Source organism: Leptodactylus fuscus, chromosome 6 (assembly GCF_031893055.1).
Source record: "Leptodactylus fuscus isolate aLepFus1 chromosome 6, aLepFus1.hap2, whole genome shotgun sequence".
NCBI classification, from domain to species: Eukaryota; Metazoa; Chordata; class Amphibia; order Anura; family Leptodactylidae; genus Leptodactylus; species Leptodactylus fuscus.
Window position 1 is genome coordinate 152,869,905 of NC_134270.1, and position 26,344 is coordinate 152,896,248.

Here is a 26,344-nt window from a genome sequence, read left to right on the forward strand (position 1 = left end):
CCCGGCTGATGACGTCACGAGACATACCAGAACTCTATTGGCTGAGCTCAGACCGGCATTCAGCTTCCTGTGGACGGTAAGCGCAGTGGGACATAACTCATAGACTTTTCGGAAAAGCGAAGTTTTGTTGAAGAGGAGACTTCCTCTTAGCAACGTCTTGTTTGGCTCCTCCCCTAGTAACAGAAGATAGATGCAGAGAAGACACCATGGCTCAGGGAGCGGAGGGAGCGTTCGTCCTGCATGGCAGGAAAGCAGCACTCAGGTAAGAGGTGGGGAAGGAGATGAATGGGAGATGAAACACAGTGACATTGTGCTCAACAAGACTCCATAGGTCTAATACTGGAGGTAGGTAGTACTACAAGTCCCAGCATGCCCTGCCATCCTAGGCCTGGGGTTAACCACTTGCTGGTGACATGGCCATTCACATGCAGGTTGCACCTTTTTGAGTTGTGCAAAAATGATTTTTTGGGGGACCCAAGTTTCAGAGGGCAGATAGAGGGACAACATGTGCGGTGCCCATGATATGCCACACCTCTAACCCTGCCTATACCCCTCTGGTACTGCCCAATTATACCCAGTGCCACTCACAGTATAATGCTCCCTTGTGGCCCCACACAATATAATATCATCCTCGTATCCCGCCACTCAGTATAATGTATCCTTAGTTCTCCATACAATTTGATATTCCCCTTTGTGTCCCCATACAGTATGGCATCCCCCTAGTGGTCCTACACAGTATAATGTCCCCTTAATGCCCCTATACAGTATGACATCCCCCTACTGGTACTACACAGTATAATGCCCCCATACAGCATGGCATCCCCCTACTGGTACTACACAGTATAATGCCCCCTTAGTGCCCCCTACAGCATGACATCCCCTTAGTGGTTCTACACACTATAATGTCCCCTTAATGCCCCATACAGTATGACATTCTCCTAGTGGTCCTACACAGTATAATGCCCCCTTAATGCCCCATACAGTATGACATCCCCCTAGTGGTTCTACACACTATAATGTCCCCTTAATGCCCCATACAGTATGACATTCTCCTAGTGGTCCTACACAGTATAATGCCCCCTTAATGCCCCATACAGTATGACATCCCCCTAGTGGTTCTACACACTATAATGTCCCCTTAATGCCCCATACAGTATAACATCCCCCTAGTGGTTCTACACAGTATAATGCCCCCTTAATGCCCCATACAGTATGGCATCCCCCTAGTGGTCCTACACAGTATAATGCCCCCTTAATGCCCCATACAGTATGGCATCCCCCTAGTGGTCCTACACAGTATAATGCCCCCTTAATGCCCCATACAGTATGGCATCCCCCTAGTGGTCCTACACAGTATAATGCCCCCTTAATGCCCCATACAGTATGGCATCCCCCTAGTGGTCCTACACAGTATAATGTCCTCTTAGTGCCCCTATACAATATAACAGCCCCCTAGTGGTCCTGCACAGTATAATGCTCTCCTTGTGGCCCCTGCAAATCATAATGTCCGCCTTGTGGACACCACACAATATAATTTACCCGTACGGTATAATGCCACCCTTGTAGCCCACAACACACTATAATGTTCCCTTAGTGCCCCCATACAGAATAAGATCCCTGTAGTGATCCTACATAGTATATTGTCCTCTTTGTGGCCTGCTACATGTCACTACATGACACTTAGCGCTCGCAGCAGAGATAGGGGCGGAGTGGTGAATGCTGAATCCGGAACACTTGGTATGTAGTATGGCATGTTGGCCTAGTGTACCATAGGAGTCTGAATGTCAGGGCTCTGACCTCTTTGGCCCCCGATTCCCCCATTATCAGTATAGTAGTGGCTGATCTTCATTAAAGGGATGTCCTGGAGCCTGAGGAGACTGCTCTTAGTTGCAGTGACATCACGTTACCCGGTCATGTGACCACTCCATTCAATCAATCTCTCACAGTATGTATGTAACATGACCAAGGCAAGTGATAATAGAAAATGTAATGGTAAGATTATTAAAGCCTCTATAGTGGCTACAAATCCCCGAACCTGCACAAGAAGAAGCCGTGGCTGAACCCTAAGACTATAGTATATGTGTCCAAGACAAAGAAGTGCAGGTCCCTGCTGAGCACCTATGTTCTAGCTATTGGTTATGGTCCCAGCAAACAGACCACCCACCAGTGAGAACCCCGGACATGGCTGCTACCTGCACCTCAAATCCCAGCATGCCCTTCCAGCTGCCAGCATGTTGGGGGTTGTAGCTCCACAACAACTGGAGAGACGCAGATTGTAGACCACAGCTCTCTATGTCAGACATTCTCATGTACGTCAGCCATTCATCAGTGGATGACAAATCCAAGAAGAACCAGAAATTACAAAGTATCACTGAGAAGAGACCGAGCTGCTAATATATATATATATATATATATATATATATATATATATATATATATATATATATATATACTGTATGTATGTATCTGTCTCTGTATCAACCAGGTGTCAGCTGTGGGAATACTGATTCATGTGAGAAGCTGGTGGCAGGGTCAACGTTTGGGCTCAAAGTAATTCAAGGGGGTGATGAGTTTGTTTGTATTGTGACTCCCCCTTAGATCATGGAGGCTTTCATGGTGAGAGCACGCTGCTGTCATCTGCCAGGGAGGATAGGGAATCTGTAACCTACATCTATCTATCTATCTATCTATCTATCTATCTATCTATCTATCTATCTATCTATCTCCTATCTATCTATCTATCTATCTCCTATCTATCTATCTATCTATCTATCTATCTATCTCCTATCTATCTATCTATCTATCTATCTATCTATCTATCTATCTCCTATCTATCTATCTATCTATCTATCTCCTATCTATCTATCTATCTATCTATCTATCTATCTATCTCCTATCTATCTATCTATCTATCTATCTATCTATCTATCTATCTCCTATCTATCTATCTATCTATCTATCTATCTATCTATCTATCATCTATCTATCTATCTCCTATCTATCTATCTATCTATCTATCTATCTATCTATCTATCTATCTATCTCCTATCTATCTATCTATCTATCTATCTCCTATCTATCTATCTATCTATCTATCTATCTATCTATCTATCTATCTATCATCTATCTCCTATCTATCTATCTATCTATCTATCTATCTATCTATCTATCTATCTCCTATCTATCTATCTATCTATCTATCTATCTCCTATCTATCTATCTATCTATCTATCTATCTATCTATCTATCTATCTATCTATCTATCTATCTCTCTCCTATCTATCTATCTCCTATCTATCTATCTATCTATCTATCATCTATCTATCTATCTCCTATCTATCTATCTATCTATCTATCTATCTATCTATCTATCTATCATCTATCTATCTATCTCCTATCTATCTATCTATCTATCTATCTATCTATCTATCTATCTATCTATCTATCATCTATCTATCTATCTCCTATCTATCTATCATCTATCTATCTCCTATCTATCTCCTATCTATCTATCTATCTATCTATCTATCTATCTATCTATCTATCTATCATCTATCTATCTATCTCCTATCTATCTATCTATCTATCTATCTATCTATCTATCTATCATCTATCTATCTATCTCCTATCTATCTATCTATCTATCTATCTATCTATCTCCTATCTATCTATCTATCTATCTATCTATCTATCTATCATCTATCTATCTATCTATCTATCTATCTCCTATCTATCTATCTATCTATCTCGTATCTATCTATCTATCTATCTATCATCTATCTATCTATCTATCTATCTATCTATCATCTATCTATCTATCATCTATCTATCTATCTATCTATCTATCTATCTATCATCTATCTATCTATCTATCTATCTATCTATCTATCTATCTCCTATCTATCTATCTATCTATCTATCTATCTATCTCCTATCTATCTATCTATCTATCTATCTATCTATCTATCTCCTATCTATCTATCTATCTATCTATCTATCTATCTATCTATCTATCATCTATCTATCTATCTCCTATCTATCTATCTCTCTATCTATCTCCTATCTATCTATCTACAGTATCTATCTCCTATCTATCTATCTATCTATCTATCTATCTCCTATCTATCTATCTATCTATCTATCTATCTATCTATCTCCTATCTATCTCTTATCTATCTATCTATCTATCTATCTATCTATCTATCTATCTATCTTTATTTCTGTTTTTATATCTCTGTTTCCTATTCTTCCTTCCTTCCTTCCTTCCTTCCTTCCTTCCTTCCTTCCTTCCTTCCTTCCTTCCTTCCTTCCTTCCTTCCCTGTATTTCCTATTCTATCTATGTATAACTTCCAATATCTATCTATCTATCTATCTATCTATCTATCTATCTATCTATCTATCTTCCTTTCCTTCTCCTTCCCTTGCTTTCCTCTTTCATCTACGCCCTCTCTCTGTCCCAGTAGTAAATATTCCCTATCTATTACAATACTTCCTGGAGTGTTGGCAGATCTGGGTATGTTACGTCTTGCTCTCCTTGTATGATGCCGCCGATGAGTCTTCTCTCCTCCAGTTTCCCGTAGCTCCCTCCATATTGTCAGTAACAATGCATTGTGTGAATGGGGGCTTTGCTGTAGGTCCGCTCACTGTCATGGAAACCTCCGGAGCCCTCCCACACATCCTCAGTAACCGGGCCGGGGAAGGAGATTTTGCTATTATTGAGGATCCGGGGCTGACGCTGAGACGTGATGATTATATTGTATTAGATTTTGCCATCCTGCGGGGCTGAATTATTAGAGGTTGTATATGGAGGGATTACCTGCAGTGTATATTGTATGAAAAGCAATATCAAGCAACTGTCTGCTATCTAAATATGTATGTCCATGGCTTCTACCCTGATAATCACTATGATTAAGGGAGTCTATTGGGCCCAGAATGTCCCCCGTCATTAACTGTAGGGACCATTTATAGGAGCCGAAACGTATCTGTGTGGCCACAGACTGATGAAGAATTGCAGAGATTATTATCGTTTTTATGTATATGCAAATCAGTCTGCAAGTGCACTGTGGGCGGGGCCTTTTGTATTGGATTTGCCTACCACAAGTGCTCTAGCTCTCTGGAATTGCCACCAATGCTGTCCCTTTGGCCGTGATTGACTTTTTCAGCCTTGGCCTGTGTCATGGCTGCCTATCGGCAATTGTGGCAAATCCGTCCCGCCCCCAGTGCACTTGCAGATTGATTTGCATATCACAAAAGGTGTTTTTTACTATTATAACCATATTATAAGATTATTGACTTTACATTGATGTTCTATCACATTATGAATAGGAGTAAAACAACTCTGTTCCCAGGATGGATTCTGTATACCTGTCAGCAGAATATAAAACCCATGTAATGCACTTTATTATTGGTGGTCTATGGTAGTGAACAGGTGGTACGTGTTATATTACTGCATGCAGGAATGTTTCTTCCATTGGAAAAGTAATATACATGACGGATAACATGTTGCATACACAGGGGTTATGAAACTTTATGGAGCAGACATCATGTTTCTTGTCTTATGTAAGTGCCATTCTTGCTCCCTGAGTACTGTATACCCTTCTAAGTCTTATGACCCTTCATTTTTAGAGAGAAGCCCTATGAATTCCTCAGCAATACTCAGAAGACCACAAGCACCCATAATCTTAGCTTTCAAGGGTCTGCGAACAACCATAGATTGTATGGCAGCCGAGGGGGGAGACTTACGTTTTCCGATGAATCAAACGGTAGGAATGACTTATTTTATGTTTTAGCGGTCTTCAGTTTGTGTGTCTGTTGTAATATTATTGTGATGATGTCACTGGGATGTTGAGCCATGCCGACTCCAGCGCTGTAGCCAGCTGCGCTAGGTTACGCGGTTGAGCATCCATGGCCCGAATGACCCCATCAAGGTAGTCTCACAGATTCTCCATTGGGTTCAAGTCCGGGGAATTGCTGGCCAAGGGAGTACGGTAAACTCATCCTGGTGCTCCTCAAACCACGCATGTACACTGCGAGCTTTATGACACGTCGCATTGTCCTGCTGGTAGATGCCATCATCCTGAGGAAAAACAATTCGCATGTAGGGGTGAACATGGTCTGCAAGGATAGATGCATACTTGTGTAGATCCATCGTGGCTTCCACAATGATGAGGGCACCCAGATGGCTGATGACACGTGTCTTCTGCGATTGGTTATTTAACATTGACGTCAAAAGTAGGCGATGGTCACATTAATATGACAGTATATATATATATATATGTATATATATATATATATATATATATATTTTTTTATATATATATATATATATATATATATATATATATATATATATATACACATATACACACATACACACACCATATATATATTTCTAACCAGACACCCTGCATTATATCTAGGTAACACACTGTCCTCATATACCAAAGACAATCTCACCATCGATGACCTGGAGGAGAATTTGCGGAAGCTCAAGGTGCAAGTGGATAGTTTGGCTTCTAGTCTAAATTTTGAAAGCAAAAGATCAAACTCCATTATTGATGAATGGCCAAAGAAAATGAATGACTCCTTATCTAAAGACCCTGATCTAGACTCTGACTGGTTTCTAACATCAAATCATCTCAACAAGCCACACAGAATGTTCTCCGCTGTACAGAGTTCTGGCCTGCCGACATTTTCAAAGTTCCCCCCTAGCCGTCCAGCTGTCAGCGGTACATTTGAGTTGAATTCTACATCTTCATCTTTGACCCCATCAGACATTGCATATGGAGAATCCTTCCCCGTGAAGCTTGGAGCTCCTCATGTTGTTGGAGTCAAATCCTTATTACCTCCCAAGATTACTGTCCGTTCTCGTTCTCCAGAAAGAACTAGAGTCTCTGCGGTACGAGGAAGATCACAGTCCTTAGACCGTTCCCACTCGTTCTCACCGGCCTCTAAGAGAACCAGATGGCTGAGGTCACGCTCACAATCACCAAAACCCATCTGGAGGCCAAACTCTGCCAAAGCCAACGCCTGTGCTCAACCCCCACCAAGACTGAAATCTAGTGGCAAGACGTCATCTTCTAACAGGCAGTCGCGCTCTCGCTTCTACAGACCAGGAACTTTGGTTACTAGGTCCTTCACTCCCCCAAGAAAGATCAAAAACAGTCTGAACTATTCATGGTCTCCTTATAGTGTCCCGTCATCTGCAATATCGGCACCGACTGCAGAAGAGATTAGTGAAAGGTATAGTCTTTATTTTTTCTTCCAGTATACTATTTCATGTATTTAAAGGGGTTTTATCATAAATTTAATAGAAGTCCCCCTCTTTAAATGGACTTGTGGTTGTGTAAGCACTGCTGCTCCATTTATCTCTATGGAACCTTTAACCACCTCCACCCAATATTTTGCATCTGTTAATAGGTGACTCTGTAACCTCATGTGAGCGGTGTTGGGCAAGGGGGCTCCAGTCAGAGGCAGGCGGTGTAAAAGCTCTGAGTTACATTCCCTTGCCTGATACCACCCACTTCACATTAGAGAGTCTAGTTAGTATATCAAGCACCAAAACTAACAGCACTTACAGCTCGGGAACGGTGGTAGCTAGAGAAAAAAAATCCACCTGTGCAAGAATCACTGGAGAAGAGCAGTAGCGTAGCTAGGAATGGCAGACCGACACCGAAGACCCTGACTGATTCCCCCCCCACCCCCACACATTCCTGCGCGCACTATTATACCCCGTAGTGGCCCCTGCACACAGTATTATACCCCGTAGTGGCCCCTGCACACAGTATTATACCCCGTAGTGGCCCCTGCACACAGTATTATACCCCGTAGTGGCCCCTGCACACAGTATTATGCCCCATAGTGGACCCTGCACACAGTATTATCCCCCATAGTGGCCCCTGCACACAGTATTATGCCCCATAGTGGCCCCTGCACACAGTATTATGCCCCATAGTGGCCCCTGCACACAGTATTATGCCCCATAGTGGACCCTGCACACAGTATTATGCCCCATAGTGGACCCTGCACACAGTATTATGTCCCATAGTGGCCCCTGCACACAGTATTATGCCCCATAGTGACCCCTGTACACGGTATTATGCCCCATAGTGGCCCCTGCACACAGTATTATGTCCCATAGTGGCCCCTGCACACAGTATTATGTCCCATAGTGGCCCTGCACACAGTATTATAGCCCATAGTGGCCCCTGCACACAGTATTATGTCCCATAGTGGCCCCTGCACACAGTATTATGTCCCATAGTGGCCCCTGCACACAGTATTATGTCCCATAGTGGCCCCTGCACACAGTATTATGTCCCATAGTGGCCCCTGCACACAGTATTATGTCCCATAGTGGCCCCTGCACACAGTATTATCCCCCATAGTGGCCCCTGTACACAGTATTATGTCCCATAGTGGCCCCTGCACACAGTATTATGTCCCATAGTGGCTCCTACACACAGTATTATGTCCCATAGTGGCTCCTACACACAGTATTATCCCCCATAGTGGCCCCTGCACACAGTATTATGCCCCATAGTGGCCCCTGCACACAGTATTATCCCCAATAGTGGCCCCTGCACACAGTATTATGCCCCATAGTGACCCCTGCACACAGTATTATCCCCCATAGTGGCCCCTGCACACAGTATTATCCCCAATAGTGGCCCCTGCACACAGTATTATCCCCAATAGTGGCCCCTGCACACAGTATTATGCCCCATAGTGGCCCCTGCACACAGTATTATGCCCCATAGTAGACACCCATGAACAATTATTATACTCTGGGGTATGTTCTTTTCAGACTGCAGAGTATAATAATCGGATACCCCAGAAGGGGGGGGGGGGATACAAACATAAAAAACACTGTTACTTACCTATTCATGGCTCTGCTACACTCCTCGGTCGTGTGACGACACATGACCCGGGACGCAGGCCTCAGTCATAGAAGTAGGCCCGAAGCCAGTCTGGAACCTGGAGAGGTAAGTAGCAGCTTTTTTTATGTTCCCTTACCTCTCCTGGGCCTCCGATCATTATACTCGGGGGTCTAAAAACACCTCCCGAGGCCAATAATAGTGTTTTTGTGGCCCGCGGCATCACTTACCAATCCCGGCTTCCAGGATCGGTAAGTAAATAGGGCCCGTTACCGGCTTGAGTAACTCCAGCCAGTAATGGCCTATTTAAAAAAGAAAAACAAAACACAATGGTTGCGGCTGTCGCCGGGCCCCTAATGTCGTGGGCCCTGTGGCAGCTGCTACCCCAGTACTTACGCCCCTGGAGCAGAGCCTATTAAAGGATGAACATAGGCTTAGTTGGTGTAGGTTGTGAAAGGTCGTCTGTAAGAGAAGGGGATCTTCTCTATCTCCAGTAGTCTTGTAGAATTGAATAGAGTGGTTGTAGCCATTATAGACAGGGACTCAGGATCCCTGGTTTCTTGATCACGGGACTTCTATCAGTCAGACCCTCACCGATAAGACACCTTTACCTTATCACATGGATAGGAGAAAATTTTAAAACGTACTGTAATGTCTTTTCACTGTTTTTGCTACTATATAGGGAAGGGCTTGCTGCACGTTTTTGTAATATACTTTATTAACCTATTGTACATGCATTTAGCAGAAAATAAGTTCTAACGTTTTGCACCCTTTCAGACATATCATGTATAGTCAGTGGTCCATGGGAAGGGTCGGTAGCTTTCATGTGAACATTTTAGATGCTATGGCACCATCTATACATCCAGATGCGTGTAGATTTTTTAACTCTTCCTTGTTTTTGTATATGAAATTTTGGTCCGATGCTATGGAAAATGAGACAAACCAACAAGGAAATACAACTGGCCCTGACTGTAAACTAGAGCTGCCATGGGGTACCGATGATCAGTATCGCAGTTTAGCCCCAGCCTTACATGATAATGACTGCTTTGGAGAAGACATATTCATTCCTTACCCTGATGTGCTTTTCGCCTCTGATGTGCTCTATATGTTGATAATAAGTACTGACTTTGTTGTGTTAGATTCTTGAAGACGCTGGCAGGGGCGGAAGTTGGGCTTTCTGTAGTAGAAGCGTCTCCCTATCAGCAGGAGCTCGCTCGGTTACGACTGGAGCGGCTACGTGTGGAGGAGGAGTTGTTGCTGGAGATTAAAAGGCAGCAAGAGTTGGAACGGACACGAGGACCAAAGCCAAAGTGGTAAGAATCTGTATTTCTAATGTGTTAAAAGGACTAGGAACCTCTTTTGGTTTGTTGTTATTTATTAATAATAATACTTTTTATTTATATAGCGCCAACATATTCTGCAGCGCTGTACAATTTGCAGGGTTCAAGTACAGAAATAAAGATGCATTACAAAGGAATAGTCACGTCACACAATGGGACTGAGGGCCCTGCTCACAAGAGCTTTATTTATATAGGTTTATATGATAGAGGAGAGAAGCTGAGCTCTGTGATATATAGGGTTATACGATAGAGGAGAGAAGCTGAGCTCTGTGGTATATAGGGTTATATGATGGAGGAGAGAAGCTGAACTCTGTGATATATAGGGTTATACGATAGAGGAGAGAAGCTGAGCTCTGTGGTATATAGGGTTATACGATAGAGGAGAGAAGCTGAGCTCTGTGATATATAGGGTTATATGATAGAGGAGAGAAGCTGAGCTCTGTGATATATAGGGTTATATGATAGAGGAGAGAAGCTGAGCTCTGTGATATATAGTTATATGATAGAGGACAGAAGCTGAGCTCTGTGATATATAGGGTTATATGATAGAGGAGAGAAGCTGAGCTCTGTGATATATAGGGTTATATGATAGAGGAGAGAAGCTGAGCTCTGTGATATATAGGGTTATATGATAGAGGAGAGAAGCTGAGCTCTGTGATATATAGGCTTATATGATAGAGGAGAGAAGCTGAGCTATGTGATATATAGGCTTATATGATAGAGGAGAGAAGCTGAGCTCTGTGATATATAGGCTTATATGATAGAGGAGAGAAGCTGAGCTCTGTGATATATAGGGTTATATGATAGAGGAGAGAAGCTGAGCTCTGTGATATATAAGGTTATATGATAGAGGAGAGAAGCTGAGCTCTGTGATATATAGGCTTATATGATAGAGGAGAGAAGCTGAGCTCTGTGATATATAGGGTTATATGATAGATGAGAGAAGTTGAGCTCTGTGATATATAGGGTTATATGATGGCGGAGAGAAGCTGAGCTCTGTGATGTATAGGGTTATATGATAGAGGAGAGAAGCTGAGCTCTGTGATATATAGGGTTATATGATAGAGGAGAGAAGCTGAGCTCTGTGATATATAGGTTATATGATAGAGGGAGAGAAGCTGAGCTCTGTGATATATAGGCTTATATGATAGAGGAGAGGAGCTGAGCAATGTTATATATAGGCTTATATGATAGAGGAGAGGAGCTGAGCTATGTGATATATAGGCTTATATGATAGAGGAGAGAAGCTGAGCTCTGTGATATATAGGGTTATATGATAGATGAGAGAAGTTGAGCTCTGTGATATATAGGGTTATATGATGGAGGAGAGAAGCTGAGCTCTGTGATGTATAGGGTTATATGATAGAGGAGAGAAGCTGAGCTCTGTGATATATAGGATTATATGATAGAGGAGAGAAGCTGAGCTCTGTGATATATAGGGTTATATGATGGAGGAGAGAAGCTGAACTCTGTGATATATAGGGTTATACGATAGAGGAGAGAAGCTGAGCTCTGTGATATATAGGGTTATACGATAGAGGAGAGAAGCTGAGCTCTGTGATATATAGGGTTATATGATAGAGGAGAGAAGCTGAGCTCTGTGATATATAGGGTTATATGATAGAGGAGAGAAGCTGAGCTCTGTGATATATAGGGTTATATTATAGAGGAGAGAAGCTGAGCTCTGTGATATATAGGGATATAGGATAGAGGAGAGAAGCTGAGCTCTGTGATATATAGGGTTATATGATAGAGGAGAGAAGCTGAGCTCTGTGATATATAGGGTTATATGATAGAGGGAGAGAAGCTGAGCTCTGTGATATATAGGGTTATATGATAGAGGAGAGAAGCTGAGCTCTGTGATATATAGGGTTATATGATAGAGGAGAGAAGCTGAGCTCTGTGATATATAGTTATATGATAGAGGACAGAAGCTGAGCTCTGTGATATATAGGGTTATATGATAGAGGAGAGAAGCTGAGCTCTGTGATATATAAGGTTATATGATAGAGGAGAGAAGCTGAGCTCTGTGATATATAGGGTTATATGATAGATGAGAGAAGCTGAGCTCTGTGATATATAGGCTTATATGATAGAGGAGAGAAGCTGAGCTCTGTGATATATAGGGTTATATGATAGAGGAGAGAAGCTGAGCTCTGTGATATATAGGGTTATATGATAGATGAGAGAAGTTGAGCTCTGTGATATATAGGGTTATATGATGGAGGAGAGAAGCTGAGCTCTGTGATGTATAGGGTTATATGATAGAGGAGCGAAGCTGAGCTCTGTGATATATAGGGTTATATGATAGAGGAGAGAAGCTGAGCTCTGTGATATATAGGTTATATGATAGAGGAGAGAAGCTGAGCTCTGTGATATATAGGGTTATATGATAGAGGAGAGAAGCTGAGCTCTGTGATATATAGGGTTATATGATAGAGGGAGAGAAGCTGAGCTCTGTGATATATAGGCTTATATGATAGAGGAGAGGAGCTGAGCAATGTTATATATAGGCTTATATGATAGAGGAGAGGAGCTGAGCTATGTGATATATAGGCTTATATGATAGAGGAGAGAAGCTGAGCTCTGTGATATATAGGGTTATATGATAGAGGAGAGAAGCTGAGCTCTGTGATATATAGGGTTATATGATAGAGGAGAGAAGCTGAGCTCTGTGATATATAGGGTTATATGACAGAGGAGAGAAGCTGAGCTCTGTGGTATATAGGGTTATATGATGGAGGAGAGAAGCTGAACTCTGTGATATATAGGGTTATATGATGGAGGAGAGAAGCTGAACTCTGTGATATATAGGGTTATACGATAGAGGAGAGAAGCTGAGCTCTGTGGTATATAGGGTTATATGACAGAGGAGAGAAGCTGAGCTCTGTGGTATATAGGGTTATATGATGGAGGAGAGAAGCTGAACTCTGTGATATATAGGGTTATACGATAGAGGAGAGAAGCTGAGCTCTGTGATATATAGGGTTATATGACAGAGGAGAGAAGCTGAGCTCTGTGGTATATAGGATTATATGACAGAGGAGAGAAGCTGAGCTCTGTGGTATATAGGGTTATATGATGGAGGAGAGAAGCTGAACTCTGTGATATATAGGGTTATACGATAGAGGAGAGAAGCTGAGCTCTGTGGTATATAGGGTTATACGATAGAGGAGAGAAGCTGAGCTCTGTGATATATAGGGTTATATGATAGAGGAGAGAAGCTGAGCTCTGTGATATATAGGGTTATATGATAGAGGAGAGAAGCTGAGCTCTGTGATATATAGTTATATGATAGAGGACAGAAGCTGAGCTCTGTGATATATAGGGTTATATGATAGAGGAGAGAAGCTGAGCTCTGTGATATATAGGGTTATATGATAGAGGAGAGAAGCTGAGCTCTGTGATATATAGGGTTATATGATAGAGGAGAGAAGCTGAGCTCTGTGATATATAGGGTTATATGATAGAGGAGAGAAGCTGAGCTCTGTGATATATAGGCTTATATGATAGAGGAGAGAAGCTGAGCTATGTGATATATAGGCTTATATGATAGAGGAGAGAAGCTGAGCTCTGTGATATATAGGCTTATATGATAGAGGAGAGAAGCTGAGCTCTGTGATATATAGGGTTATATGATAGAGGAGAGAAGCTGAGCTCTGTGATATATAAGGTTATATGATAGAGGAGAGAAGCTGAGCTCTGTGATATATAGGCTTATATGATAGAGGAGAGAAGCTGAGCTCTGTGATATATAGGGTTATATGATAGATGAGAGAAGTTGAGCTCTGTGATATATAGGGTTATATGATGGAGGAGAGAAGCTGAGCTCTGTGATGTATAGGGTTATATGATAGAGGAGAGAAGCTGAGCTCTGTGATATATAGGGTTATATGATAGAGGAGAGAAGCTGAGCTCTGTGATATATAGGTTATATGATAGAGGAGAGAAGCTGAGCTCTGTGATATATAGGGTTATATGATAGAGGAGAGAAGCTGAGCTCTGTGATATATAGGTTATATGATAGAGGGAGAGAAGCTGAGCTCTGTGATATATAGGCTTATATGATAGAGGAGAGGAGCTGAGCAATGTTATATATAGGCTTATATGATAGAGGAGAGGAGCTGAGCTCTGTGATACATAGGGTTATATGATAGAGGAGAGAAGCTGAGCTCTGTGATATATAGGGTTATATGATAGAGGACAGAAGCTGAGCTGTGTGATATATAGGGTTATATGATAGAGGAGAGAAGCTGAGCTCTGTGATATATAGGGATATAGGATAGAGGAGAGAAGCTGAGCTCTGTGATATATAGGGTTATATGATAGAGGAGAGAAGCTGAGCTCTGTGATATATATGGTTATATGATAGAGGGAGAGAAGCTGAGCTCTGTGATATATAGGGTTATATGATAGAGGAGAGAAGCTGAGCTCTGTGATATATAGGGTTATATGATAGAGGAGAGAAGCTGAGCTCTGTGATATATAGTTATATGATAGAGGACAGAAGCTGAGCTCTGTGATATATAGGGTTATATGATAGAGGAGAGAAGCTGAGCTCTGTGATATATAAGGTTATATGATAGAAGAGAGAAGCTGAGCTCTGTGATATATAGGGTTATATGATAGATGAGAGAAGCTGAGCTCTGTGATATATAGGCTTATATGATAGAGGAGAGAAGCTGAGCTCTGTGATATATAGGGTTATATGATAGAGGAGAGAAGCTGAGCTCTGTGATATATAGGGTTATATGATAGATGAGAGAAGTTGAGCTCTGTGATATATAGGGTTATATGATGGAGGAGAGAAGCTGAGCTCTGTGATGTATAGGGTTATATGATAGAGGAGAGAAGCTGAGCTCTGTGATATATAGGGTTATATGATAGAGGAGAGAAGCTGAGCTCTGTGATATATAGGTTATATGATAGAGGAGAGAAGCTGAGCTCTGTGATATATAGGGTTATATGATAGAGGAGAGAAGCTGAGCTCTGTGATATATAGGGTTATATGATAGAGGGAGAGAAGCTGAGCTCTGTGATATATAGGCTTATATGATAGAGGAGAGGAGCTGAGCAATGTTATATATAGGCTTATATGATAGAGGAGAGGAGCTGAGCTATGTGATATATAGGCTTATATGATAGAGGAGAGAAGCTGAGCTCTGTGATATATAGGGTTATATGATAGAGGAGAGAAGCTGAGCTCTGTGATATATAGGGTTATATGATAGATGAGAGAAGTTGAGCTCTGTGATATATAGGGTTATATGATGGAGGAGAGAAGCTGAGCTCTGTGATGTATAGGGTTATATGATAGAGGAGAGAAGCTGAGCTCTGTGATATATAGGGTTATATGATAGAGGAGAGAAGCTGAGCTCTGTGATATATAGGTTATATGATAGAGGAGAGAAGCTGAGCTCTGTGATATATAGGGTTATATGATGGAGGAGAGAAGCTGAACTCTGTGATATATAGGGTTATACGATAGAGGAGAGAAGCTGAGCTCTGTGGTATATAGGGTTATACGATAGAGGAGAGAAGCTGAGCTCTGTGATATATAGGGTTATATGATAGAGGAGAGAAGCTGAGCTCTGTGATATATAGGGTTATATGATAGAGGGAAAGAAGCTGAGCTCTGTGATGTATAGGGTTATATTACAGAGGAGAGAAGCTGAGCTCTGTGATATATAGGGTTATATGATAGAGGAGAGAAGCTGAGCTCTGTGATATATAGGTTATATGATAGAGGAGAGAAGCTGAGCTCTGTGATATATAGGGTTATATGATAGAGGAGAGAAGCTGAGCTCTGTGATATATACGGATATAGGATAGAGGAGAGAAGCTGAGCTCTGTGATATATAGGGTTATATGATAGAGGAGAGAAGCTGAGCTCTGTGATATATAGGGTTATATGATAGAGGGAGAGAAGCTGAGCTCTGTGATATATAGGGTTATATGATAGAGGAGAGAAGCTGAGCTCTGTGATGTATAGGGTTATATGATAGAGGAGAGAAGCTGAGCTCTGTGATATATAGTTATATGATAGAGGACAGAAGCTGAGCTCTGTGATATATAGGTTATATGATAGAGGAGAGAAGCTGAGCTCTGTGATATATAGGCTTATATGATAGAGGAGAGAAGCTGAGCTATGTGATATATAGGCTTATATGATAGAGGAGAGAAGCTGAGCTCTGTGATATATAGGCTTATATGATAGAGGAGAGAAGCTGAGCTCTGTGATATATAGGGTTATATGATAGAGGAGAGAAGCTGAGCTCTGTGATATATAAGGTTATATGATAGAGGAGAGAAGCTGAGCTCTGTGATATATAGGCTTATATGATAGAGGAGAGAAGCTGAGCTCTGTGATATATAGGGTTATATGATAGAGGAGAGAAGCTGAGCTCTGTGATATATAGGGTTATATGATAGAGGAGAGAAGCTGAGCTCTGTGATATATAGGGTTATATGATAGAGGAGAGAAGCTGAGCTCTGTGATATATAGGGTTATATGATAGATGAGAGAAGTTGAGCTCTGTGATATATAGGGTTATATGATAGAGGAGAGAAGCTGAGCTGTGTGATATATAGGGTTATATGATGGAGGAGAGAAGCTGAGCTCTGTGATGTATAGGGTTATATGATAGAGGAGAGAAGCTGAGCTCTGTGATATATAGGGTTATATGATAGAGGAGAGAAGCTGAGCTCTGTGATATATAGGTTATATGATAGAGGAGAGAAGCTGAGCTCTGTGATATATAGGGTTATATGATGGAGGAGAGAAGCTGAGCTCTGTGATGTATAGGGTTATATGATAGAGGAGAGAAGCTGAGCTCTGTGATATATAGGGTTATATGATAGAGGAGAGAAGCTGAGCTCTGTGATATATAGGTTATATGATAGAGGAGAGAAGCTGAGCTCTGTGATATATAGGGTTATATGATAGAGGAGAGAAGCTGAGCTCTGTGATATATAGGTTATATGATAGAGGGAGAGAAGCTGAGCTCTGTGATATATAGGCTTATATGATAGAGGAGAGGAGCTGAGCTATGTGATATATAGGCTTATATGATAGAGGAGAGGAGCTGAGCTATGTGATATATAGGCTTATATGATAGAGGAGAGAAGCTGAGCTCTGTGATATATAGGGTTATATGATAGAGGAGAGAAGCTGAGCTCTGTGATATATAGGGTTATATGATAGAGGAGAGAAGCTGAGCTCTGTGATATATAGGTTATATGATAGAGGAGAGAAGCTGAGCTCTATAGGATCTAGAGATCTGTGATAGAAAATGTTCTAACTTTACAGAGCAATTTAGCATAAAAATGAGACACTGTCTTCAGATTACTCTGCGCCCTTTCGCCCCTCACATGCTCTTCTTCCATTAGAGGACATACATGCAGGTACTGATTTAGCTTAGGGGGCGTTCACACTAGTGTCGGTGTCCGACAGCTAGTGTCCGCTGCTTTTGTCCGTTCAAAATCTTGCGCGGACATTATCATCGCACACTAGCTGTGTCTGTGACATTTTGCATTGATTTAAATGGACATCGGGTGCTTTCTTTTACACTCCATGTCTGTCCTTAACTGTCCGTTCCCAAAGACGTCCGACTTTTCAAGCGGACAGCAAAACCCGACATGTCGGTGAACCCTCCCTTAGACATAATGCTGTACTGGGCCTTGCTTGTTTAACCCTTGGCAGTCCACAGGTGCCTCCAGGTCTGGCCATGCTGTCCCTGCAGGGCAGGTATAGCTGGTTATTGCGATGGCAGCCTATATGATGCATGGACACGCCGTGTCTGCCGGAGACGCTCTGCTCCCCCTTTAGTAATGTCCGGATGCTTTCATGTTGTTGTGTTCTGGTGATGGTTCCTTGATCGGGGTAACGACATGATGGGAAGTCACTTTATTAGTTCTCAAGCTTCCACCTTCCTTTTACCTGGCAGGTACGAGATGAAGAACTCGCAGTTCCATTATGAAGCGCACAAGAATAATGAGCTCCTGAAGACCAGCAAGGATTACCAGTCCATCTTCAATTACCGTCAGGATCTCACCTCCTCCTCCAAGGATTTTCAGGAACACTTTAAGATCACCCACCTGGAGCCGGTATAAAGTGGACGTCGGCTTGCAGAAAACGATGCGTTTCTGCTTTCTGAACCTGTGAAGAGTTGTGGGGGATGGTAATAAGGCAGTGTGCAAATATTTATAGGTGTGGTGAATGAAAGGAGAACTGTATACAGGTCTGTAAATGCAACACCTGGGATACAGTACATGGAGACGGGTGTACGTGTTACAGTCACTCAGGGGTGTGTGTGTAACCAGTGCTGTGGGTTTGCTACAATTTTCTGAGCTCTAACTTGCACATTTTTAGTATGATTTAGCCCTTCTTTAAAGGGGTTGTCTCCACGCAGACACTGGCGGCATACCACGGATATACACCACCAGTAACTGAATGGTAGTGATCTGCTGCTGGTATCTAGGACAAAGTGGTAGCGGCACTAGGAAAGTAACAAATCACTTTATATCTTTTTGGTTTAGCTGTCTGCGGTGGTCACGAGGCCATAAAGGTCAGTGTCACAGTAGTATGCCACTAATGGCTATGGCAAGACAACCCCTTTAATATCTTATCTCACTGCTCTATGGGAAGGCAACATTTGGAATGACCTACATTTCTATATTATGGGAATGACCTACGTTTCTATATTATGGGAATGACCTACGTTTCTATATTATGGGAATGACCTACGTTTCTATACTACTGCTCCACCTGTGCAATCCTATTTATTACCAAACAGAGGTGAGGACGTGATATCAGATCTTGTGTGTGTTGTAATGTGATCTGAAATATGACAAATAACCATATTGTGTGCCATGAATATGATGACTTAAAGAGGATCCATCATGGGGAAGACAAGTCTGCAGTCTTGGGATGCTGGGGAGTATCTCTAAGATGTCATCTTAGCAATCCTTTTAAATTACGGCATCTTTAAGATGTCCTTATATACACAGTCCTATCACATTAATGTGACCACCTGTCAAAATCCAGAATAACCACCTTTGGCAGAGCGGACCGCTGCGAGACGTGCAGGAAGAGAGGGGATGTTGTGATGATGTCACTGGGATGTTGAGCCATGCCGACTCCAGTGCCATGGCCAGCTGCGCTAGCATCCATGGCACCAACAACCTGATCAAGGTGGTCTCCCAGATTCTCAATTGGGTTCAAGTCCAAGGAATTTGCTGGCCAAGGGAGTACGGTAAACTCATCCTGGTGCTCCTTGAACCACACGTACACTGCGAGCTTTATGACACGTCGCATTGTCCTGCTGGTAGATGCCATCATCCTGAGGAAAAACAATTCGCATGTAGGGGTGAACATGGTCCGCAAGGATAGATGCATACTTGTGTTGATCCATCGTGCCTTCCACAATGATGAGTGCACCCCGATGGCTGATGACACGCGCCTTCTGTGATTGGTTATTTAACATTGACGTCAAAAGTAAGCGGTGGTCACATTAATATGACTGGACTGTGTATAAGATTGGAGTTTTCAGTGCCAGTCTTCATATCCTCTACACCGCCAAAGGCTGTGGCCCATTGATGTCAAGGGGCACAATGAGACGCGCCCTCCGCCAGGTCATGCATTTGCCCCGAAATCAACGCTAACTCCTAGGTGGTGTAGATTTCTGTCTTCATTTGCACCAGTTTTCTGCCATAAATGATCAATCCGGCAGAGCCAGTGGCCCCCCCTTAGGACACCTATGCCACGCTCCCTTAGAGGTAGCATGGGCGGCGCAGAAACTTCCTGACACTTCCGATGTTACTGCAGCTTGTCATTGTGATTTCCTTAATGTGATGATGAATTAGACACTTGTTTAGATGTAGACATGCACAGGCTCAGTATATTATATACTGTATATATGAAACTTGGAGATGTGTATATAATAAGGAAATCTATCCAGAAAATGTCATATTTTAACATTATGATCCTTAAAAAAAATGACCATTTGCTATAATATCGAAGTCCTCTCAATCTAGAACTCCTAGGTCTTCTTACTGAAGAAACGTTGGGCCCTTATTCCAGGGTGGATGTTGGTGTCGTCTCTGTATAATTGTATTATTCTATCGATCTACTTCTAATAAATTACCTCTGAACAAAGATCTTATGTCCAGTAATGTATGTCGGTAAAGGAGTGGTGAATGGTGTCCAAGGAAGTGTATCCTGCGGGTAAGGCCACTTTCACATAAAGATTTTCCCCTCTTCTGTGTTTTGGACCCACTCCTGGTTTGGCTTAGAAATATTTATGCAAAATACTGACCAAAATATACAAGTGTGAAAGCAACAAGAAAAATGGCCGCTTACATAGTAAGTAAGCAGCCATTTTCTTGTGGCCTGTGGGCATGCGCAGTCGGCTCTGTCCGAGGCCTAGAAGTTTGACCCCAGCGCTGGAAGAAGACGTGTGAAGAAGATGGAGGCGGCACTGGAGTGTTCTCTCGCAGCATTGGGGACACCCCCAGTGCTGTTTGAGTGCTGGGGCCCACCCACAGTGCTGCAAGAGAACTCATTTGCATACTGAAGAAAACCAGGATTTATTCCAAACGGCGGTGCAGAGAAGACATCTAAAGGTAGGAGAAGAATAGCTTTTCTTAAGGCTATTCCTACGTGTTAATCACAAAAAATTACTTTTTAATAACTGGATCCCTTTTTTTAACCCCTATTTGGGGTCTGGTCTTCACTGCAGGGACCTCCAGATCCCTACCTGCACTATGCTAGTATACATATCCAGCTGCCTGAGGAAAGTTCTAGATTCTTTATCTGTATTACAGGTACACTTCAATTCTCTCTTATATGCTGCATGAGAGTAAACAGGATCATTATAATAGGTAGGTCAAATATTCAGTGAGGTCAAACTACATGGCTAGGTTTGGTGGAAATCGTAGACCATTACTACTGTTGAATGCATGAATGGGTTCATGAGCTTCTTGTCAAATTTATACTAAAAAAATTGACAATATCACTGTTCTTGTCCAACCCGCTGTTAACACTTTATTGTGCAACAAATATAAAAGTTAGCAAAAAATACTTAAAATACAAAAATGTCTACAGGCTGTCCAGGGGTTACAGGAAGCTGCAGGGAATTGGTTTTCCTAGTGGTTTTTTATGCCCCCAGCATTCCAAATTGGAGGTATACATTAAAGGGGCGGGGTCCAGAGTTAAAAAGGTTCGGCTTTATAGGCCAATTTTTGTTCATTTGGATTAGGCTATGCTGCATTACCAAATGTAACCTTTGAACAGGAGTGGCGCTAGTTTTGGAAAAAGAAAAAAAACACCGTTTTCTGTTATTGTGGAAAATCCCTTTAAGAATACAGTACAGATATAACAAAAAGGAAAGGTGACATGGCAGAAGAAAAGGATGTAGTGGTTCTCGATAATTATCTTATATCACAGGACATGTATCACAGCTGTCGGCTTCCAGTTATCACAACCCCCAATGTTTACAGGCAGTGAGGCCATGCACTGGATATACACATGACGTGTTCTCTGTGCCGGTCCTGTAACATGTCGGTCTGTCTGCCCCCTTGTGGTCCATGCTCTTTGACCTTCTGTACGATAAGGACATTTGCTCTGGAACCAATGCAGCAGTACACTTTAATAGTTGCAGATAGGACCAAGTCAAATACATCTTATAAGGAGTATGCCATCTTAAAGGGAGTCTGTCACCAAAACCCAGCATGTAAACCCAGATAGGTTATTATAGGGCTGGGTTCTGGTGATAGACTGCCCTACGAGGTACTGGGATTAGGTTATATCTCAATCTTGTGCTGACAGACTCCCTTTAAGTTCAACTTTACCTTGACCTTGTTAGGACAGACATAGGATGAGATTACCGTAATGGTGAACAGACCTTAGTGCTTTTAATGGTCAGCAACTTTGTGACAAAGTGTGTGACATTGTCAGATTTTTTTTTCGTGATGGTCACAAAGTTGCATGCAGGTTTTTTCTGTTTTCCATAAAGAAACATTAGATTTGCACAATAGTAATCTCTCTGTGGAGACCTAAGGTTAATGTGAATTTGAGAGCAGCCTGGACGAGTGAAGAGTTAAAGGGCAGCCATCATATTTTTTTTTTCTTTCCACAATTCAATAATACAAGGAGTGATAAGAAATTTAGCAATACAGAAAAATGCCTCTTTCTCCACTTATCAGAGTCCTCTCCTTCTCCTTACACAATCATCACTCATTCTTAGCAATACTAATACTGGTAATATATGTCTATGGTGAGGCCGGGCTGAGATAGTTCGGGTTACTGCTGGTGCCCGTCTAAATCTATGGAGAAAAGAGAAGGAGGGAACATCTGTAGAGAGAGGCTTCTGGTGACGCAAGCCATATAATGGACAGATATAGTAGAATTGTTCATGTACACACACAACAGCGTATCCTAAATCAGCGTGAAGTTTGCTCCTGGTCAAGTAATAGGCACAGGGATGCAACCCCATACACTGTATAGCGGTGCAGCTCCGAACCTATTACATGAATAGTAGCCGATTGCTTCCGCTCCCCATCCACTGCTATAGATGCTGGAACAGCTGATCTGTGTGGGTGCAGGAGTTGGACCCCACAGATCAGTATGAAATGTGCATTTGGGGCCTGAAAACCCCTTTAAATAAGGACTGCTATAATACATCCATATAGAATGAAACCAGTGGGTGATAAATATGTCTGCTATAGAGCACACTATGGCCGGGAAAGAAAGGATGAGCGGCCATTTTTTTCACGCCATGTTGCATCCTTCTGAGACGCCTTTTCACTAATTCCTCATAGACTTACGGTAAGTCTATTGAGAGATCTGTGATAACAGTCAAAAAAATGGTCATCACATGGCCGTTTTTGAAGTTCATGTGAACAAGGCCTAAACATTGAAATGAGATGGACTAGGAGGCCTGCAGGGATTATTCTCGCTGCACCAGTCTACTCCACTCGGTATCCTGGATTACGGGTTGGAGAACCCTTTTTTATTTTTTTAATGTAGATTGTGAGCCCCATAAAGGGATCACAATGTATATTTTGTACAGTATGTCTTTGTAGAATGGGAGGAAATCCATGCCAACATGGGGAAAACATACAAACTCCTTGTAGATGTTGTTCCTGGTGGATTTGAACCCAGGACTCCAGCGCTGCAAGGCTAACCACTGAGCCACCGTGTTGCCCCAGGTTGGACACCCCTTTGTGTCTAGCACCTTGACTAACATTACATTGAGTGTGTGGTTCCATTGACATTTCTTGTATTACTGCACTAGGCCTGTGATTTGGGGTGGGGGTGTATAGCGGTAGTACTTACCATCCACTGGTTTTGTCCCCAAACACAGGATTTTTTTCCTCTTGTAACAAATCTCCTCATTTGCATTCATATGAAGACACACAACATTAAAGGGAGTCTGTCAGCAGGAATATCAGTAGGACGGCTTCTACACTTTCCAAAGATGCCTTTCTTATTCTCTATCACAGCTCCATTTTCATAAAATTCAGAATAAGAACGACATCTTTGGAAGGTGTAGACACAACCCTACAAGGTACTGTCATTAGTTTGATACCCATTTTCCTGCTGACAGACTCCCTTAAATCTTTTGCTTCTGCTAGGACCACAACCCATACCATTTCCTAGATCCAAGTCGCAGCAAGACGTCCATTTTTTTTTATACAGCAGGTAAACCTCCATCTTGTGTTCAGTCTCTTTCTTCCATTTGACATTAAAGGTTAAAAAGGGGTTTCTAGAACTAGACAATTGATGGTGTATACATAGGAGGGGCCATCGATATCAGATCAGTGGTGGTCCCACTCACTGTTTACCAGGCACAGCTTTAGGCTTTTGGCAGTAACTCTGCCACTTGGATGGGACTGAGCTGACCAGAGTTGTAATACCAGGGGCAACCACCACTAAGAGTATGGCGCTTTGCCACCACTAATAGTAAGGAAGCAGCACTCACTCGGCCCTTTCCGGACAGGTGATCCGATATTGATGGCCACATATTCCAGTCCTGGAGATCCCCTTTAAATGGTTGTGTTAGGAACAGTCTGAAGTGGTTATGAGAAAATTACACAGGTTCATTGTAGTCACTAGAGATCTCGCTGACCACGCGGGATGGTAAAATGGGTTACCCCAAAATAATCTCCTCCTTTCTTGAGTCCTAAATGGCCAAGCTCTTCTCGTGGGGCTTTGCACTTCTTCTGCAGAAACATCTCAGGTTTCTCATCCTGTAGAGCTTGTGCCATTTATGTGGCTCCATTCATGGCGGCCTCCGTGGCTTCTCTTTAACCTCCTTTTACCGAGCCGATGTCCTCGAGTAGCTGTTTGCTAATGTTCCTTAAGAAAAATGAGTATGTGGTCAATAGCTGTAAGGTGTCTTTAAGGATGTCCTGATGTAATATAGTATTGCACTGAGGCACAGGCGCTTAGGCCTAAGACACATGACTGCAATTGTGTCCGCATCTGTGGATCGCATTATAGTCTACGGCAAGGATAGGGAACCTTCGGCTCTCTGGCTGCTGTGAAACTACAACTCCCAGCATGCTCCATTCACTTCCAAGAACAGCAGAGCCAGTATGCATGCTGGGAGTTGTAGTTTTGCAACAGCTGGAGAGCCGTACGTTCCCTACCCCGGTCTACGGGGTCCATGGGTTTCATAAGGTAACCACTTTTTTACTGCTATATCTGCCTGGGCCCTCTGGCTTCTGGAACAGCTGATCTTTGCAGAGTCTGGGTGTTGGACCCCTACAGATCAGATAGTGAGGACCTATCCTAAGGATGGACCATGAATATGAAACAATTATTAAGGGTTGGAAACCCCTTTAACATCATAGTATCCCATATAATAATGGCGGCAATTGTGATCTCTTTGGAATTTTGACCCCGCTGCTGCATCAAGATCGATACAGATCTCTACCATGATTCTTACTAACCCGATTCAACCCAGTTGCATTTTACCGTCTATATCGTCCATGAATGACGCATGGCCGCCATTTTACGTTGGGTCCGATCATCTGCAGAAATCAAATCATCTCCACTTTGAGAATCTCTTGTAGAGCATTTAGCTAAATGCAGAGATAGAGATTCATGGCCTGAGCCGTCAGCATTTGTCAAGGATACGGCTCGATCGCTAATCGTATTGAACACTGAGTATAATTGCTTATTGCTTTCCATCTGTATAGTCTATTCTCAAGGACAGAGCGCTCTGTGACAATCTCTAACCTTCCTGGCTACAGTCACTCAATATTATTAAGGTTGGCTGAAGACTCCGATCCATTTCTTTCTATTGTATTAAATGATTTCTATATTTAGCAGTTTGTTGCTTGGGGGAAACTTCTGCATGATAGCCGGGACACAAACGGTTAAAGTGACAGATCTATCCCTGTGCTAGTAGCCATAGCTGAGGTACTAAATGGGTTAATCTGACTTTGTGAATCCAATAAATTATTTGGCTTATAAGGGTAAGTTCACACAGGGTTTTTTTGGTCAGAATTTCAGGCCGTATCCGCCTCAAAATCCTGACCAAAAAGACGGCTCCCATTGAAATCAATGGGAGACGGTCAGTTCTTTTTTTCCGGGGGCCCTTTGTTCCGTGACTTGCTCATTCTTTCAGTCCGATTCGCCTCGTGACATCCGCCTGAAGACACTCCCTCCTCCTGACTAGGCCCATTCATTTGGGGCTAATCCGGAGCGGAGTGTGCGATTGGATGTCGGTTTACTGCACCAGCATCCAGTCACAGTTACCCGTATTTTGGACCGGAACCTGAGGCGGCCTCCGCCTCAGGTTGCGGTCCAAAGAACCCCATGTCAACTTACCCTAAAAGTGACAACCGCCTTCTAAGTCAGAAACATGGTCAGAGCAGTTGTCACTTCACTTCCCCCACTTTTGTATGATTCAGCATCACTTTACCTTCCATCGTCCACCCCCTGCATCACTGGCCAGAGCAAAAACTTGGTAGGTGGTGGAGACTACAACCTTTCATTAGTATCGTCTTAGGTGGGAGAATTCAAGGGGTTTTATGGGTTAACAATATTGATGGCCACAAGGATAGGTCATCAATATCAAAACAGTGGGGGTCTGACAACTGACACCACCATCGATCAG

General features: G+C 42.5%; 2 protein-coding genes across 4 annotated transcripts in view; one reads left to right on the forward strand and one right to left on the reverse strand.

Annotated features, from left to right (window-relative positions):
• The first annotated feature begins 203 nt into the window (after nt 1-203).
• On the forward strand, nt 204-18,517 carry LOC142208864 (uncharacterized). Its single transcript, XM_075277658.1, has 5 exons — nt 204-262; nt 5,627-5,763; nt 6,421-7,243; nt 10,017-10,190; nt 18,164-18,517. Exons 1-5 carry the CDS (start codon nt 207-209, stop codon nt 18,327-18,329), a joined length of 1,356 nt encoding a protein of 451 aa, XP_075133759.1. The 5' UTR covers nt 204-206; the 3' UTR covers nt 18,330-18,517.
• Nucleotides 18,518-21,235: 2,718 nt separating this feature from the next.
• The window catches only part of VWA1 (von Willebrand factor A domain containing 1), a 51,763-nt gene continuing 46,654 nt past the window's right edge, over nt 21,236-26,344 (reverse strand). For all 3 annotated transcript variants that reach the window (XM_075277594.1, XM_075277593.1, XM_075277592.1), the window contains one exon: nt 21,236-24,576. In XM_075277594.1, coding sequence (XP_075133695.1) covers nt 24,536-24,576 — 41 coding nt within the window. In that variant the 3' untranslated portion in view covers nt 21,236-24,535. The remainder of the gene's footprint in view (nt 24,577-26,344) is intronic.

Excerpts from the sequence above, each read along its gene's own strand:
- LOC142208864 (XM_075277658.1), top strand. The coding sequence starts at position 207 with ATGGCTCAGGGAGCGGAGGGAGCGTTCGTCCTGCATGGCAGGAAAGCA. Across the intron at positions 5,764-6,420 it reads GTTTTCCGATGAATCAAACG|GTAACACACTGTCCTCATAT; the intron begins GTAGGAATGACT and ends CATTATATCTAG. Across the intron at positions 7,244-10,016 it reads GCAGAAGAGATTAGTGAAAG|ATTCTTGAAGACGCTGGCAG; the intron begins GTATAGTCTTTA and ends TTGTTGTGTTAG.